Raw genomic sequence first — 18580 nt, 5'->3', positions numbered from 1 at the left:
CCGGAAGGGAGAGGGGAGAGGACGGGAGTTTAGTATGACCTGGAGGAAGAGAGAGGACGTGGAGTTTTGTAAGACCTGGAGGAGAGAGGAGAGAGGAGAGGGGAGAGGGGAGAGGGACGGGAGTATAGTATGACCTGGAGGAGAGAGGAGAAGGAGAGGGAGAGGGGAAGGGACGGGAGTATAGTATGACCTGGAGGAGAGAGAGAGGGACGAGGGAGAGAGACGGGGTAGTATGACCGAGAGAGAGGAGAACGGAGTTTAGTAAACCTGAGGAAGAGGAGAGAGAGAGGGGAGAGGAGAGGGAGAGACGGGAGTATAGTATGACCTGGAAGAGAGGGGAGAGGAGAGGAGCGGAGAGGACGGGGAGTTAGTATGACCTGAGGAGAGAGGAGAGGGGAGAGGGGAGGGGAGAGGGACGAGTTTAGTATGACCTGGAGGAGAGAGAGAGAGGACTGGAGTTTAGTAAGACCTGGAGGAGAGAGAGAGAGGAGAGGGGACGGGGAGTTTAAAGACCTGGAGGAGAGAGGAGAGAGGAGAGGGGAGAGGGGAGAGGGAACGGAGTTTAGTATGACCTGGAGGAGAGAGGAGAGGGACGTGGAGTTTAGTACAGACCTGGAGGAGAGAGGAGAGAGGAGAGGGAGAGAGGGAGAGGGACGGGGAGTATAGTATGACCTGGAGGAGAGAGGAGAGAGGAGAGGGAGAGGGGAGAGGACGGGGAGTATAGTATGACCTGGAGAGAGAGGAGAGGAGAGGGAGAGGGGAGAGAGACGGGGAGTTTATATTACCTGAGGAAGAGGAGAGACGGGAGTTTAGTAAGACCTGGAGGAGAGGAGAAGGAGAGGAGAGGGGAGAGAGAGGGGAGAGGGACGGGGAGTTAGTATGACCTGGAGGAGAGAGGAGAGGGACGGTGAGTTTAGTAAGACCTGGAGAAGAGGAAGAGGAGAGGAGGGAGGAGAGGAAGTATAGTAGGACCTGGAGGAGAGAGAGAGGGAGAGGGAGAGGGGAGAGGGACGGGAGTTTAGTATGACCTGGAGGAGAGAGGAGAGGGACGTGGAGTTTAGTAAGACCTGGAGGAGAGAGGAGAGAGGAGAGGGTGAGAGGGAGAGGGACGGGGAGTATAGTATGACCTTTAGAGAGAGAAGAGGAGAGGAGATGGGAGGACGTGGATATTAGTATGACCTGGAGAGAGAGGAGAGGGAGAGGGAGAGGGACGGGAGTTAGTATGACCTGGAGAGTGGGAGAGCATGAGAGGGAAGAGAGACGGGGAGTTTAGTTATGACCTGGAGGAGAGAGAGAGGGAGAGACGGGGAGTTTAGTATGACCTGGGGAGAGGGAGAGACGGGGAGTTTAGTATGACCCTGAGAGAAGGAGAGGAGAGGGGAGAGGAGAGAACGGGGAGTATAGTAAGACCGGAGGAAGAGGAGAAGGGAAGCGAGAGGGAGAGAGAGACGGGAGTATAGTATTACCTGGAGGAGAGAGAGAGGGGAGAGGCGGGGAGTTAGTATGACCTGAGGAGTGGGAGAGGGAGAGGAGAGAGATGCGGAGTTAGTATGACCTGGAGGAGAGAGGAGAGGGGAGAGGGACGGGGAGTAGTAGACCTGGGGAGAGGGAGAGGACGGGAGTTTAGTATGACCTGGAGGAGAGAGGAGAGGGGAGAGGGAAGGGACGCGGGAGTATAGTAAGAACTGGAGAGAGAGCAGAAGGACGAGGGGAGAGGGAGAGGGACTTGGGAGTTTAGTTAAGACCTGGAGGAGAGAGGAGAGGGGAGAGGGGAAGGGACGGAGTATAATATGGACCTGGAGGAGAGAGGAGAGGACGGGGAGATAATATGACCTGAGGGGAGCAGAGTGAGAGGACGGGGGAGTTTTAATATGACCTGAGGAGAGGGAAGGAGGAGAGGGGGAGAGGTGGAGAGGGAGAGGGAGAGGGGAGAGGGACGGGGAGTATAATATGACCTGGAGGAGAGGAGAGAGGGACGGGAGTATAATATGACCTGAGGAGAGAGAGAGGGGAGAGGGAGAGGGGGAGAGACGGGATTAGTAAACCTGAGGAGAGAGGAGAGAAGGGAGACGGAGAGAGGTGGAGAGGACGGGAGTATTATATGACCTGGAGGAGAGAGGCAGAGGACGGGGAGTATAATATGACCTGGAGGAAGAGGGAGGAGAGGGAAGGGGAGAGGGAGAACGGAGTATAGTAAGACCTGGAGGAGAGAGGAGAGGGGAGAGGGGAGAGGGGAGAGGACGGAGTATTATTATGACCTGGAGGAGAGAGGAGAGGGACGGGGAGTATAGTATGACCTGGAGGAGAGAGGAGAAGGAGAAGGGAGAGGGAGAGGACGGGGAGTATAATATGACCGGGAGAGAGAGGAGAGGACGGGGAGTATAATATGACCTGAGGAGAGAGAGAGGGACGGGAGTATAATATGACCTGGAGGAGAGGAGGAGAGGACGGGAGTTTAGTAAACCTGGAGGGAGAGGAGAGGGAGAGGGGAGAGGGGAGAGGGAGAGGGAGAGGGAGAGGGGAGAGGGGAGAGGAAGAGGAGAGGACAGGGGAGTATAAATGACCTGGAGGAGAGGCGGAGAGGGACGGGGATTTAGTAAGACCTGAGGGGAAGAGGAGAGGGAAGGGTTCAATAAGTCCTACAGCACAGACTAGAGTAAGAGAAATCAGTTCATCACAAGAAAGCAGTTTAATACACCCAACACGCACCCAAATATACAGTTGAAGTCGGAAGTTTACATACACTTAGGTTGGAGTCATTAAAACTCGTTTTTCAACCACTCCACAAATTTCTTGTTAACAAACTATAGTTTTGGCAAGTCGGCTAGGACATCTACTTTGTGCATGACACAAGTAATTTTTGCAACAATTGTTTACAGACAGATTATTTAACTTTTAATTCACTGTATCACAATTCCAGTGAGTCAGAAGGTTACATACACGAAGTTGACTGTGCCTTTAAACAGCTTAGAAAATTCCAGAAAATTATGTTATGGCATTAGAAGCTTCTGATAGGCTAATTGACATAATTTGAGTCAATTGGAGGTGTACCTGTGGATGTATTTCAAGGCCTACCTTCAAACTCAGTGCCTCTTTGACATCATGGGAAAATCAAAAGATATCAGCCAAGACCTCAGAAAAACAATTGTAGACCTTCACAAGTCTGGTTCATCCTTGGGAGCAATTTCCAAACGCCTGAAGGTGTCACGTTCATCTGTACAAACAATAGTACACAAGTATAAACAGCATGGAAACATGCAGCCGTCATACCGCTCAGGAAGTTCTGTCTCCTAGAGATGAGCGTACTTTGGTGCAAAAAGTGCAAATCAATCCCAGAACAAGAGCAAAGGACCTTGTGAAGATGCTGGAGGAAACAGGTACAAAAGTATCTATATCCACAGTAAAACGTGTCCTATATCGACATAACCTGAAAGGCCGCTCAGCAAGGAAGAAGCCACTGCTCCAAAACCGTCAGATAAAAAACAGACTACGGTTTGCAACTGCACATGGAGACAAAGATCGTACTTTTTGGAGAAATGTCCTCTGGTCTGATGAAACAAAAATAGAACTGTTTGACCATAATGGCCATCGTTATGTTTGGAGGAAAAAGGGGGAGGCATGCAAGCCGAAGAACACCATCCCAACCGTGAAGCACGGGGGTGGCAGCATCATGTTGTGGGGGTGCTTCGCTACAGGAGGGACTGGTGCACTTCACAAAATAAATGGCATCATGAGGCAGGAAAATGATGTGGATATATTGTAGCAACATCTCAAGACATCAGTCAGGAAGTTAAAGCTTGGTCGCAAATGGATCTTCCAAATGGACAATGACACCAAGCATACTTCCAAAGTTGTGGCAAAATGGCTTAAGGACAGCCAAGTCAAGGTATTGGAGTGGCCATCACAAAGCCCTGACCTCAATCCTATAGAAAATGTGTGGGGAGAACTGAAAAAGTGTGTGTGAGCAAGGAGGCCTACAAACCTGACTCAGTTACACCAGCTCTGTGAGGAGAAATGGACCAAAATTCACCCAACTTATTGTCTGAAGCTTGTGGAAGGCTACCCAACATTTGACCCACGTTAATCAATTTAAATGGCAATGCTACCAAATACTAATTGAGTGTATGTACACTACTGACCCACTGGTAATGCAATTGAAAAAATAAAAGCTGAAATAAATGCTCTCTACTTATATTCTGACAATTTCAATTCTTTAAAATAAAGTGGTGATCCTAACTGACTAAAACAGGGAATTTTTAACTAGATTAAATGTCAGGAATTGCTGAAAAACGGAGTTAAAATGAATTTGGCTAAGTGTTGTAAATGTCCGACTCAACTGTAATGTATTCATGTATTCATGTGCTTTTAGTGTGTGTTCAGTACCCATGGTCAGTGTGTTTGGTTGTCGTTAGCCCCTGACAGAGGGTCTGAAGTTATAAGAGCAGGGACCAGGATAGCAGAGTAGCATCCACCAGCGCACTGACTCAAGGCTAGGTTGTTACGTCCTGGAATAAAATGGATATACGTGAATGACACACACACACAACCACACACAGCCACACACACACACCACACACCACACCACACAACACACACACACACACACACACACACCACCACACCACCCACCCACACACCACACACACACACACAAGCAACCACACACACACACACACACACAGAGCCATACCTGCTGAGTAGCATCTCCCTGGTGTCAGGTGTAACTGTAACAGGTGTTATCTCAGTGAAGTCAGCATCAGGAGAGCTGTAGTCATCTGGTTCCTCCACACTAAGGTGTTTCAGAGTCACCATGCTGACCTGGGGTCAGACCAGGAAAAGGTAGGATCAGGATTGGGGTTGTGGCTAGGGTTAGGGTTCAGCCAGATTGTGGCCATGCAGCAGGGGTGGCAGGTAGCCTTGAGGTTAAAGCGTTGGGCCAGTGACCGCAAGGTTTTTGGTTCGAGTCCTGGAGCTGACATTGTGAAAAAAGTTGTTGCTGTGCCCTTGTCCCCAACTGCTCCAGGGGTGCTGGACCTCGGGGATTCTGGCTGTGACCACATTCCCGGCGGGTGTCTCAGTGAGAGTTGGGCTATGCAATAAATGTATTTACATTACAGGGCAAAAATAAACACCCTTCAAATTATTATAGGGTTAGTGTCACACCAGGAAAGGCTAAGGATGAGATACTACTTTTCTGTGCTTGTCCTGAAATCCATTAAAACTATCCACACCAAGACATTGACAATACTGACTGAACGTTGCTGTTTCTAGCTAACTCCACACAGCCACTAGTAAACTTAATGAAGACATATCTCAGTGACAAACTTGGCTAAATGAAGGTTGAATAGAACAATTCAAAATATTTTATATAATAAAAATACAACAAAAATACCTACCTAAAGACTAGGGGCTCAGAGATGTTAGAGAAAGTCTGTAGACAGCAGTCGTCTGTGGTGTTCTTCTTCTGTCCTCCATGCTCTGGTGACGAACAAGAAGGCAAATTACTATAATTTAGATAAAATGCCACACTAAACTGAAGATGTCTCTAACCGCTGATCTAAGGTCAGTTTTGCGTTTGTACTACTTGTGGTAAACGTGAAGATTAAGGTGAGGGTGAGCTGATTCTACATCTGTGTCAGAGAGCGTGTAATGCTGTTTATGCACCAGTGAACTCTGCCTCCTCCTTCCTAACTGAAAATTAATAATTCACCTACTGTTACACAGTAAGACGGTCAGGCTCACAGGAACAACAGCCAGTGTGTGTGTGCGTGTCGTTGGAAAATTGAGGATGTGCACCTGTGTGTGTGTGTGTGTGTGTGTATGCTAAAGTACACTACCGTTCAAAAGTTTGGGGTCACTTAGAAATGTCCTTGTTTTTTAAAGAAAAGCACATTTTTGGTCTGTTAAAATAACATCAAATTGATCAGAAATACAGTGTAGACATTGTTAATGTTGTAAATGACTATTGTAGCTGGAAACGGCAGATTTTTTATGAAATATCTTCATAGGCGTACAGAGACCCATTATCAGCAACCATCAGCAAATGTTACGTTCTGACCTTAGTTCCTTTTTTATGTCTTTGTGTTAGGTTGGTCAGGGCGTGAGTTGGGGTGGGTAGTCTATGTTCTTTTTTCTATGTTGTTATATTTCTGTGTTTGGCCTGGTATGGTTCTCAATCAGAGGCAGCTGTCGATCGTTGTCTCTGATTGAGAATCATACTTAGGTAGCCTGATTTCCCCATTTTGGTTGTGGGTGTTTGTTTCCTGTTTAGTGTTTGTTTCACCTTTCAGAACTGTTTCGTTTTCTCCTCGTTGTTGTTTTATCTAGTGTTTCATATTTTAATTAAATAGTATGAATACTTACCACGCTGCACCTTGGTCCTCTTCTCCTTCTCCCGACGACGTGCGTTACAGAAACACCCACCAACAAAGGACCAAGCAGCGTGGGAACATGGACTCCTGGACATGGGAGGACATTTTGGACGGCAAAGGATCCTGGGCACAGCCAGGGGAGTATCACCATCCGAAAGAGGAGCTGGAGGCAGCTAGAGCGGAGCGGCGCCACTACGAGGAATTGGCGCGAGGTAACGGGCACGAGAGGCAGCCCCAGAATTTTTTTGGGGGGGGGGCACACGGGTAGATTGGCGGACTCCGGTAGGAGACCTGAGCCAGCTTACCGTGGCGAGAGAGTGACTGGGCAGGCACCGTGTTATGCGGAGAAGCGCAAGGTGTCCCCAGTGCGCACACATAGCCCGGTGCGCTACATCGCAGCTCCTCAAATCGGCCGGGCTAGAGTGGGCATTGAGCCAGGAGGGGTGATGCCGGCTCAGCGCATCTGGTCTCCAGTGCGTCTCCTCGGCCCGGGGTATACTGCACCAGCCCTACGCACAGTGTCTCCAGTTCGCCAGCACAGCCCAGTGCGGCCTGCTCCAACTCCCCGCACTTGCCGGGCTACAGGGGGGATCCAGCCAGGACGAGTGGTGCTAGCTCTGCGCTCGAGACCGCCAGTGCGCCTCCACGGTCCAGTGCATCCGGTGCCTAAGCCAAGGACAATGCCTCCTGCATGTCTCCCCAGCCTGGTGAGTTCTGTGCCTGTGCTAAGCACTAACCCTCCTGCATGTCTCCCCAGCCTGGTGAGTCCTGTGCCTTCTCCCAGAGCCAGGCCTGTGTGTCTCTCCACTCCAGTGATAATCCATGGCACAAAGCCTCCAGTGATAATCCATGGCACGAAGCCTCAGTGGTGATCCATGGCAAAGAAGCCTCCAGTGATGATCCATGGCACGAAGCCTCCAGTGATGATCCAGGGAACGAAGCCTCCAGTGATGCTCCATGGTACGAAGCCTCTTGTGATGATCCATGGCACGAAGCCTCAGTGATGATCCATGCAAAAGCCTCCAGTGATGATCCATGGCACGAAGCTCCTGTGATGATCCATGGCATGAAGCCTCTGTGATGATCCATGGCACGAAGCCTCCAGTGAGGATCCATGGCACGAAGCCTCCAGTGAGGAGTTATGGCACGATCGCTCCAACGAAGGAAGCTAGGCCGGAGCCTCCAGCGTCGCCCTCTAGTCCGGAGCCTCCAGCGTCGCCCTCTAGTCCGGAGCCTCCAGCGTCGCCCTCTAGTCCGGAGCCTCCAGCGTCGCCCTCCGGTCCGGAGCAGCCAGAGTCTCCCTCCTGTCCGGAGAGCGAGAGCCGCCCGTCAGTCGGAGCTGCAGAGCCGCCCGTCAGTCAGGAGCTGCCAGAGCCGCCCGTCTGTCAGAGCTGCAGAGCGCCATCTGTCAGGGCTGCCAGAGCCGCCCGTCTGTCAGGAGCTGCCAGAGCCGCCCATCTGTCCTGAGCTGCCAGAGGCCGCCTGTCAGTCAGGAGCTGCCAGAGCCGCCTGTCAGTCAGGAGCTGCCAGAGCCGCCCGTCAGTCAGGAGCTGCCAGAGCCGCCCGTCTGTCAGGAGCTCGCAGAGCCGCCGTCTGTCCTGAGCTGCCAGAGCCGCCTGTCAGTCAGGAGCTGCAGAGCCGCCCGTCAGTCCAGGAGCTGCCAGAGCGCCCTGTCAGTCAAGAGCTGCCGGAGCCGCCCGTCAGTCAGGAGCTGCCGGAGCCGCCCGTCAGTCAGGAGCTGCCGGAGTCGCCCTTCACTACGGCGCTGCCGGAGTCGCCCTTCACTACGGCGCTGCCGGAGTCGCCCTTCACTACGGCGCTGCCGGAGTCGCCCTTCACTACGGTGCTGCCGGAGTCTCCCGCCTGTCCGGCGCTGCCGGAGTCTCCCATCTATTTGGGGCCCGCTGCAAGGGTCCCCAGTCCGAGGTCGGCGGCGAGGGTCGCCGCTCCAAAGGCGCCACTTAATCCCACCCAGACCCTCCTCTATAGGTTCAGGTTTTGCGGCCGGAGTCCGCACCTTTGGGGGGGATACTGTCACGTTCTGACCTTAGTTCCTTTTTTATGTCTTTGTGTTAGGTTGGTCCGGGCGTGAGTTGGGGTGGGTAGTCTATGTTCTTTTTTCTATGTTATAGTTCTGTGTTTGGCCTGGTATGGTTCTCAATCAGAGGCAGCTGTCGATCGTTGTCTCTGATTGAGAATCATACTTAGGTAGCCTGTTTTCCCCATTTTGGTTGTGGGTGTTTGTTTCACCTTTCAGAACTGTTTTGTTTTTTCCTCGTTGTTGTTTTGTCTAGTGTTTCATATTTTAATTAAATAGTATGAACACTTACCACGCTGCACCTTGGTCCTCTTCTCCTTCTCCCGACGACGTGCATTACAGCTAATCCAAGTTTATAGTTTTAAAAGGCTAATTGATCATTAGAAAACCCTTTTGCAATTATGTTAGCACAGCTGTTGTTCTAAATAAAGAAGCAATAAAACTGGCCTTCTTTAGACTAGTTGTGTATCTAGCTTCATTAAATAGTGCCCGCAAAACACCAGTCTCAACGTCAACAGTGAAGAGGTGACTCCGGGATGCTGGCCTTCTAGGCAGAGTTCCTCTGTCCAGTGTCTGTGTTCTTTCGCCCATCTTAATCTTTTCTTTTTATTGGCCAGTCTGAGATATGGCTTTTTCTTTGAGGACTAGTTAGGCGTCTGTTTCTCAAACTAGAGGGGCCTCCCACTCCTCTTTCTATTCTAGGGGGGGACTGTGAACAACATTTGTAACATACAAAGGCTTTTGTAACAGACTGATAAACCTACTGATATTTGTGTCAAACTGTATCCACAAAGGACGGTATGCTTCACGGTATGAGCCTTGCCGATATTTACAAGGTATCACTTGACGCACTTATAAATAACGTAATCATTCAAAACTGTGTGTTTACAGGCCTGGAGTCTGGAGGCCTTGTAAAACGACAGCTAACAGGGCTGGCATAGGGGCAGGGTAAAACTAAGAGCTCGTGGAACGAATGCACCCTGTGCTCATGACTCTAGAGTGAGTGTGTGTGCGTGTGTGCGTGTGTGTAAGGGGTCGGGGGGGGGGTCACACACGCTCCAGGTCTACTAGGGTTTCACAATGCCCCTGGTGAGCCTGGCATTCCAATCAGGAAGTATAAGACCACCCGGACTGCCACATCCCAGCTGGTAACCAACCGGTCCCCTGAGCAGGTTATACTCACCTTTAGACAGACAACCTGTTTGCTATTCAGCTGTTAGAACTGTTAGATGTAAATTGGAAGTGAGAATTGTGAAGTTGTTTCAACCACAGGTTGTTTTTCTGTCGTTTTGTTTCCATTTCAACCCTGAACGGACACCTCAGTATGGAGGAGGATGTGCAGTGGGCTACCAATGTGACAGCAGAACTGGACCTCAAGAAGTCTGAGGTAGGGGGAAATGATCACTTATTTAGCAAGTTTTAAATTCAAGATGCATTCTAGTAGTAAATAGGTAACATGTCATTGTGTTATCATAAACAACAATGGTGTATTAAAAATCCTTCCCCCAGGACACTTCAACGGGTGACTATCCAGGAAAACAAATGAAAGGGAGCACTCTATTGATATGGCGAGTGGGACACTTACCTGCAAGGCTGTATACTTTCTGTGCCTCACACCTTTTCCTAACCAAGGCTCTAATGAAGATGGGTGGGAGCATCAAGGCTGAATCCGAATCATGACATAATAGACAAATGTTTTACATTGAGAAAGTTGCCTGAGAGCTGAAATAATGGCATCATATTTAGCCACAGATGAGTATCTAAAGGTCCAATGCAGCCTTTTTTATCTCAATATCAAATCATTTCTGGGTAACAGTTTGTTTTCAATTAAAATGGTCAAAAATAAACAAAAATAGCTTCGAAGCTAATTTCTCAAGCAAGAATTATGCTAGGACTGATTAAGGAGGGGAAAACTGGAAACGATCTGTTATTGGCAGAGAGGTTTGGAACTCTCTTTCTAATTGGTCTATTAACTAATATACAGCATGGTGATGTTACCATGGAAAGCCAAAACTCCACCCCACCAAAACAGGCTGACATTTCAGGAGATCTTTTCAAACAGCTCTTACACTAAAAGGGCTTTATCATCATTTTCATAATTTCACAGTATTATTCCAACCTCATAGTGTGGAAATTATATAAAACACATGAAAATATCTGGGCCTTTAAAACAATGACGTATCCTGCTGTACATATTAACATAGACACAAACATGTGTACACACACCCGTACATATATGCACTTGCATTAGCTGGTGTGAACTGTGTGTGAGGCTGAGTGACCTGAGCCTTTGCTGTGACTGTGTGACTATGTGTGACCCATTGACTGTTTAAGAATGGACAAAGCGATCAATGACGTCACACCATTCATTCCTATGTGAAGACTCAATGGTGCATTTAAAGCTCAGGAAGTCGGTTTTAGCTTGCTAAGATGGCGTCTCTTGGAAGTGGGGAGAATGGCGTCCACTTCAGGAAGTGGGGAGAACGACTGCCCACTCTCATTGAGTATCTCAAGTTTAAGTCCGTCCGCGGACTGCAGGCTGCCGGTAGCAACAAATGTATCCTTTTAACTTGTTCTTTGTGAGATTTGTTTATAATTCGTTCAAGGACATACTGTGCATTTGGTGTAATAGAAGCAATTATTGATACCGTGACTGTCTTCTGATTTGAATTTTATTCACACAAATATTGACCACGAAGATTCAGTACATAAGGGGATCCTGCTTTCTGAAAACAACAGCCTGCACTTTTCTGGTCGGCCATGAACTTCATGGCTTCAATGAGAGGGGGCAGTTCTCCCCCTGGTGTGACCTATAGTTATCTGAGGAATCTATAACCACGAGACCCTTTGCTGCTTCTGAAATAGTTTACAGCTTATTAACTTAACAGCCTGACCTCTGACCTACAGTAGGCTATCTATAGTACATTGCTACATCTTCACAACTAATACATGAAATCAAGTAATTACTGAATTATAAATAAAGTAATGTCCTCGATTAGACATTTATTTTGTTTCATAGACTTTCATAGACATTTGTATGTCATGGTGTCTGCAAGGATTTTACTTCAGGATTGTTGTCTATATTTGTTCATGTTTGTACCGTTCTAATATCATCATTTCAGTTTGCAATGATTCATTTGAATAGTCCATGCAAAAATACATGATATTGCATGGACAAGTATTCTTGTAGATTCCTCTATGATCCATGCCAACAGATTGTTTGATACTGCCTCCAGGGAGAAGGCAGAGTTCAACCTCCCCTTCCTCTACAAGCAGACAGACTTGGGATTCACAGATTTTAATGAATAACTTCATTTCTACTTTCTTACACCAGCAGTTCAGCACTAGAGGGCAATTAGCTTGTTAGTTATACATTATATTTACCACTAATCTCATGTTACAGTTTTGTTCATCGCTTTAGTGCAATATTTAGTGCAAGTATGTGGTACATTTTCACAACTCTTAGTACAAAATGCAAAACAGATCATCAAACAGGCAGTTGTTCCAAAACTTTAAGCACATTTTCAATTGACAAAGTACAACACACAAAATCATAAGTCACTTTTTCACAGAACTTAATCAGTGTTTTATCTAGAAATACATGTTTCACGTTTCATCTAGAAATACATGTTTCACATTGCAATACATGTTCATATAAAGTAATTGCCTTTCATAATGCAATGCTCACATTACTTTTGATATGATTATTTTCTCATTTGCTAAAATACGTTTTACCATTACTTAATCCAACTGCTCTTAATCGATAATCACTTAACCTTTTGGTAAACCTACAAATGTTAAACGGGATTGTCTACTACAGATTTAGAGAACTAAATCATTAAAATGTATGTCTGAAAAATAGACACATAAAAAGTATTATATATATTTTAATTATTATAATTTTATAAATGTAACTAATACAGAAATAAATACAATACCAATACGAAAATAATACAGAAATTCCAAAACAAGAAAGAAATGCATCCTCTATACAGTAAACATGTTTCTGGGGTCTTTTTGATCAGGACATTTCATACTGCTTTACTAAAATATCATTGGCCAATACAGTTCTTTAATACAGGCTAATACAGCACTGTAATACAGTAATATATGCCATTTACATAGCAGATTATTTTATCCAAAGTAACTCTAATCATTTTGGTATGTGACGCCAGTGGGAATCAAACCCACAACTCTGGTGTTGCTAGTGCGCTGCTCTTATGAACTGAGCCACGTACAGGACCGCTGCAATACATAAGTACAATACAATACTGTACAATACAATACACGATTACAATGCAGGTGGAAGGTGTATGATTTCCATCTCCATGAGCACACTACCCTCCTTCAGGCCATGGATGAGGCACGCAATGACATCAGTCCAGACCTATGTCACGCTTGGATTCGCCATGCCAAAAGGTTTTTCCCCAAGTGCATGAACAATTAACATATTTACTGTTAATTCTTTCTATGGGCGAAATGCTCAAAACAGGCTTGATGCAAACTAGTGCTGCTAAACATTGTTTCCTTCATTTATTTCATTTGATTACATGATGAAAGATGTCTCCAATGATCACACCTTTGATCACACGTGGGATAGAAATGATGGAAATGTGATGTTTAGTCAATTTTAATAGGTAGTGCAAGTGTTGCCTAATGCAAAACACAGTGTAATGTACTGCACTTTACAGTACTGTAGCTAACTACATTCAAAGGGCCATTTTTTGCTATTGGATTAACTGGTTGTTAAACAACTAAATTGAGAAGATATAATTATGTTGTGTTTTGGTGATTAAATCAATGTACTCATTATATTTCACAGTAAACTTAGATTTTGGATCAATGGTTGTGTGGTGAAAGATGTCTGCAAACAAAATAAATGCGTAATGAAAGTTTTTGATTGTAAAATGGCTGCTTTACGAGTGTTGCCAATTTGGAGTTTTGTACTAACAGTCTTTAAAATTCATCACATACTTGTGACAATAGTACCAAAGCGATAAAAAAAACTGTAAACATAAGTACTCTTACTGCAGGCACAGAAGGTTTACGCCGGTTTTCTACAAATGGAAAATAATGTTTTGCTTGTCTTTCTATTTTTGCATTTCTGTTCATTGTAAAGTACATTAAGGTGTGTTTTTCATTTCACTTTAGATAGAGTTATGATTTGAATATTATTTCTATGTTATTAACCAGCGTTGCAGAGCGCGAGCGGTGAAGCTGGGACGTATAAAGTGGGACACACCTGAACAGGAAGAACCAGGCTGTGAACCCACCAATCACAATGTTGAACGCATCCAGGTAAAGTAAAAGGGAAAATAAGTAAACTTCTGATACATTTGGTTATGTATTCACCCTCAGTTACATTACAGTCTGTGAATCCTACATTCTAAATCCAGCAATAGTTTACTGTCAATATATTCTACTTAGCTCTCTTTTACCAGGCTTGTTATTGAGACAATATTTGATTGTATTCACCTGTATTTTATGAAGAACACACAACCTATTCACTTCTATCTTAAGAGGCTGTTGATATTTCCCCAAGGTTGGTTACTGCCAACAACATTGTTCTATTACCAGATATTTTGTTGAGAACATGTTCTCATTTACGATCACAACCAGGCTATGAGGTTACCATGCTATGAATGTATCTGGCCATTAGCCACTTCAACATGTGCCCCTGGCATCTCTGCTTTTACAGGCACTGACCTGACCCTCTCACACCCTCTCCCCTTCTATCCCCTGTTGTAAATCAGGTGGAGGCTAGCTACTGTTCAAACAGCTGTTGGTTTACACTAGACACAGAACAAAGGAAGGGAGGCCAGTCACTCATACCAGACTCTAGGGCTGGTGTATGAAGAATGAGCGAATAGTAATACTTTTAATAGTTAAGACAATATTACATATAATTACACGATGAATGTGATCTATCTCGTGTCGTGTTTTGGCAGTCGTATTCTTTATTGTTGTTATTATGTCAAGGTAGAGAGAGAGAGAAAGAGGGGGAGTACCAATTCTGAGTCAGTCTGTATGAGAGTAGAATCTAATCTTCTGACCACCATCTTGTCTCCCCTAGCCAGAGGAGAGAGAGAGGAATTCATTTTCAGAGGGGAAGATAGTTGATCAGGGAGGACCAGAGAGCATCAAGGAGATCTGCCAGAGGAGGAAGTTGAAGAAGTCAGGGTCCTCATCCAAGGTGGCCGTGGACATACCTGTGGTGAGGCAACATTTATATCATATTTAGCAATATTTATTTTTGATGACCGGAACAATGCAGAATATACTCTGTTTGTCATTTTGAAGAGTGGGACCAGGATTTGCTAATTCTGGATCATTTGCTAAGTCCCAGAGAGTAACACCAACACGTTCTCTGTGTTTGTCAGTTAGGACCTGTAGACACATTTGACTTCATGAAGGCAGCGACTCAGGGTCAACTCAAAGTGGTGGAGAAATATCTGGAAGATGGAGGAGACCCCAATTTCAGTGATGAGGAAAGTACTAGTCTGTATGGTATATGGTCAACTTATCATGTCACATGATCTGGATTTTAACCTTTATTAAGCTTTTTCACTGAACAATTACTTTTCCTTTTTATGTCAGAAAGTCTAGCACCATCCTCAGACAATTCCTTTAATTTTTGGTCTAATTCCCATTTCTGGAAAAGGCTTAAAACAAAGGTTAAAATCCAGGCATGTGACTTCACTTCACAAAATATATGTATTTACTTGTTGAAAGATCTGGCCTCAATAGTTCAAAGTTCAACTGTATTGTCCAAGAGGTAAATTGGAATGATTGTGGCCTAGCAATCTGCAATGGCCTTGCCCTACTGTAGCAGTAGCACAAAATATTTTTAAAAACTCAATTGTACCTTTTACCTTAAACAGATATCATTTTAACAGTTCAACATCTTACATAACTAAATATTTTTCCAGTTAAGGAGGACAGCACTGCACTTTGCCTCCATCGAGGGACACTCTACCGTCATCCAGAAGCTTCTAGAGAAAGGAGCTAACATCAATTCTAAAGACCGGGTGAGAGACTCTTGCCATTAACACAGTATGTTCTATAGTCAATGTCCGTTGTCGTGATAAAAGCTATGAAATGACACAGTTGACATAATTGTGTTTTTAACTCCAATACTAGAGAACAAATGGACAACTTTTTTTAATCACATACTGTATACAGTATGTAACCTCTATATAACCTCAGGTATTGTGCTGATAATTGGGTAATTGATAAGGTTAGGGCTGTGGAATGGAAAGCTGGTGACCAGTCAGCTGTTAAGCGTCAGACATTGTACAGTGAAGGTGGCCGTGTGTGTGTTCCAGCTGGAGTCCAGAGCGGTTCACTGGGCCTGTAGAGGAGGAAGCCTAGCTGTGATCAAGGTCCTCCAGAAACATGGAGCAGACCTCAACATCAGGGACAAGGTGAGACGTAGGTGTGTGTGTGTGTCATGATGAAACATGGAGCAGACCTCAACATCAGGGACAAGGTGAGACATGGGTGTGTGTGTCATGATGAAACATGGAGCAGACCTCAACATCAGGGACAAGGTGAGACATGGGTGTGTGTCACGATGAAACATGGAGCAGACCTCAACATCAGGGACAAGGTGAGACGTGGGGATGTCCGTGTGTGTGTGTGTCATGATGAAACATGGAGCAGACTCACATCAGGGACAAGGTGAGACTGTGGGTGTGGTGTGTGTGTTGTGTCAGTGATGAAACATGGAGCGACCTCAACATCAGGGACAGTGAGACGTGGATGTGTGGTGTGTGTCATGATGAAACATGGAGCAGACCTCAACATCAGAGACACGGTGAGACGGGATGTGTGTGTTGTGTTCATGATGAAACATGGAGCGACCTCAACATCAGAGACAAGGTGAGAGTGGTGTGTTGTGTGTGTCATGATGAAACATGGAGCAGACCTCAACATCAGGACAAGGTGAGACGTGTGTGTGTTGTGTCATTATGCTGTTGTGCGACTATAGCTGCTGACAGTTCTTTCATATGGAGTTACCAGCTATCAGAATGGCATCTACCACGGCCTTATCATTTTCCCAGTCCAGGTTGTCCTCAAGTGGGGGTTAAGATATATTAAGAATATACGTTTGTTCTTGTCATTTGGATATGTAGAATTGGGCGCAAATTTACAGCTACAAGGAAATTGTTACATCTGCAAGCATCTTCACAATGTTCTTCCCATCAATCCCGGTGAAACGAGGAGGAAATGAGGAGAAATCGCCTATGTGGCTGTAACTCTCTCCTCTCTCATCTCCTAGCTGATGGCCAGCCTCTCACGTGGCCAACAGGACAGGCCATTCTGAGCTAGTGGGAACCTGCTGAACAGTGGAAGCAAAATCAACCCCAGAGACAGGGTAGGACGTCATGCTTTCTCACTGCATCATACCTGGTCTAATATGATTTTTGTAAGCCAGTTTTGTGTGGTATTGGTGCTTAAAAAATACTTTTATCATTCCTTTCCTCTTGAAATACAATGAACAAACATCATCATGTAACAATGTGGCTCATCATCTTTGGGTTGTCCTCGTTGTCATCATTATCTGGTTGTCAATATTAACTTGGTGTTTGTTGTCATCATTATCTTGGTTGTCTTTGTTGTCATCATTATCTTGGTTGTCTTTTGTCATTCATTTTCTTGGTTGTCTTTGTTGTCATCATGATGCTTGTTGTCTTTGTTGTCATCATTATCTGTTGTCCTCGTTTGTCATCATGATCTTGGTTGTCTTTGTTGTCATCATGATCTTTTGTTGTCTTTGTTGTCATAATTATCCTGGTGTCCTCGTTGTCATCATGATCTTGGTTGTCTTTTTTTCATCATTATCCTGGTGTGCGCTCGTTGTCATCATGATCTTGCGTTGTCTTTTGTCATCATTATCTGGTGTGTCTCGTTGTCTTGGTTGTCGTCTATGTTTAAACTGTTGTTGTTCATGTTTTGCGTGTTCTAGTGTACTATGGAATATATTGCTTTCTTATTCTTGACACTTCTCCCAGTCACATTTAAGGTTAGAACTACTTTTAGTGTTCTGATCTTCTAGCTTGGAGTTGTATTTTTATGATAATTTTAATGTTTATGATAACATTTTAAATTCACTTTTTAATGTGTGATAGTATTGCTTACTAGGTGTGCCAATCAATTTGTAACCACGCCTCTTCTAATTAGGGATAATTGGAAAAGCTGTTCAAAAGAGAAATTGTATTATTCGTTGTACTCCTGACGAAGGCCATGCAGCGAAACGAGTCTTATTTTTTAAAAACTTTGTTTCTATTGAACATGCCATACAAATACATGGCATTTTAATTAATTATATGAAGAGTGCTTTGGTCCTCCTTTCTTTTTGATGACCAATTTACCCTTTTACCAAAGAGCACCTTCTGTCTACCAAAATTACTATTGTGTACCTTAGTAGCGCTTCCCTTCCCCCCTTTCTACAATTTTGTGTGGTATTGGTGCTTAAAAATTACTTTATCATTCATTTCCTCTTGAATACAATAAACAAACATCCTCTTGGTTGTCCTCGTTGTCATCATCTCTTGTTTTGTCCTCGTTGTCATCATTATCTTGGTTGTCCTCGTTGTCATCATTATTTGGTTGTCCTCGTTTGTCATCATTATCTTTGGTTGTTCCTCGTTGTCATTCATTATCTTGGTTTGTCCCTGTTGTCATCATTATCTTGGTTGTCCTCGTTATTCTTGGTTGTCCTCGTTGTCATCATTATCTTGGTTGTCCTCGTGTCATTATTCTTGGTTGTCCTCGTTGTCATCATTTATCTTGGTTGTCCGTCGTCTTGGTTGTCATCATTATCTTGGTTGTCAGCATTATCTTTGTTGTCATCCTTACTTGGTTGTCCTCGTTGTCATCGTTATCTTGTTGTCCTCAGTTGTCATCACTTACGTATGGCTGTCCGCTCGGTTGTCGATCATTTATGCTTGGTTGTCCGTCGTGTATCCTTATTCATTGTTGTGTCCTAGTCGTTGCCACATTATGTTGGTGTCATCATTATTCTTGGTTGTTCATAGTTGTAGGTATTATTAATTTGGTGTATTCCAGAGAGCGGGGACACTCCCTGCAATGATCTGTGCGTCTGGCAGATATAAGATACTCAAGCTGCTCATTGTTGGAGGGGCTGGATACCAGAAATCTCTCTCTG

General features: G+C 45.0%; 3 protein-coding genes and 1 long non-coding RNA gene across 4 annotated transcripts in view; 1 reads left to right on the top strand and 3 right to left on the bottom strand.

Moving 5' to 3' along the window:
- Positions 1 to 4812, bottom strand: part of st3gal7 (ST3 beta-galactoside alpha-2,3-sialyltransferase 7) — a 27595-nt gene extending 22783 nt beyond the window's left edge. The window contains exons 1-2 of the mRNA XM_024146316.2: positions 4691 to 4812; positions 2259 to 2391 (exon numbers count right to left, since the gene is read on the bottom strand). Of these exons, the coding sequence (XP_024002084.2) occupies positions 2259 to 2391; positions 4691 to 4812 (255 nt within the window). The remainder of the gene's footprint in view (positions 1 to 2258; positions 2392 to 4690) is intronic.
- Positions 515 to 1591, bottom strand: LOC139027440 (uncharacterized). The gene is made up of 3 exons (XR_011479520.1): positions 1556 to 1591; positions 1029 to 1127; positions 515 to 672 (listed from the first exon to the last, which is right to left on the bottom strand). It is a non-coding gene; the product is annotated as an uncharacterized lncRNA (long non-coding RNA).
- Positions 4813 to 9583: 4771 nt separating the features above from the next.
- Positions 9584 to 15232, top strand: LOC112080527 (ankyrin repeat domain-containing protein 2-like). The gene is made up of 4 exons (XM_024146314.2): positions 9584 to 9796; positions 13603 to 13707; positions 14483 to 14623; positions 14790 to 15232. Exons 1-4 carry the CDS (start codon positions 9734 to 9736, stop codon positions 14943 to 14945), a joined length of 465 nt encoding a protein of 154 aa, XP_024002082.1. The 5' UTR covers positions 9584 to 9733; the 3' UTR covers positions 14946 to 15232.
- Positions 14535 to 18580, bottom strand: part of LOC112080528 (MORN repeat-containing protein 4-like) — a 27332-nt gene continuing 23286 nt past the window's right edge. The window contains exon 5 of the transcript XR_011479519.1: positions 14535 to 14618. The gene's annotated coding sequence lies outside the window, so the exon portion shown is untranslated. The remainder of the gene's footprint in view (positions 14619 to 18580) is intronic.

Source organism: Salvelinus sp. IW2-2015, unplaced genomic scaffold (assembly GCF_002910315.2).
Source record: "Salvelinus sp. IW2-2015 unplaced genomic scaffold, ASM291031v2 Un_scaffold16363, whole genome shotgun sequence".
In the NCBI taxonomy this organism is placed as follows: domain Eukaryota; kingdom Metazoa; phylum Chordata; class Actinopteri; order Salmoniformes; family Salmonidae; genus Salvelinus; species Salvelinus sp. IW2-2015.
Note: the sequence above shows the minus strand (reverse complement) of the source record. Positions and strands in the feature narration are given on the sequence as shown.

Coding starts and splice junctions, on each gene's coding strand:
- LOC112080527 (XM_024146314.2), top strand. CDS start 9,734: ATGGAGGAGGATGTGCAGTGGGCTACCAATGTGACAGCAGAACTGGAC. Junction 13,708..14,482: donor ACAATGTTGAACGCATCCAG/GTAAAGTAAAAG, acceptor TGTCTCCCCTAG/CCAGAGGAGAGAGAGAGGAA. Junction 14,624..14,789: donor TGGCCGTGGACATACCTGTG/GTGAGGCAACAT, acceptor TGTGTTTGTCAG/TTAGGACCTGTAGACACATT.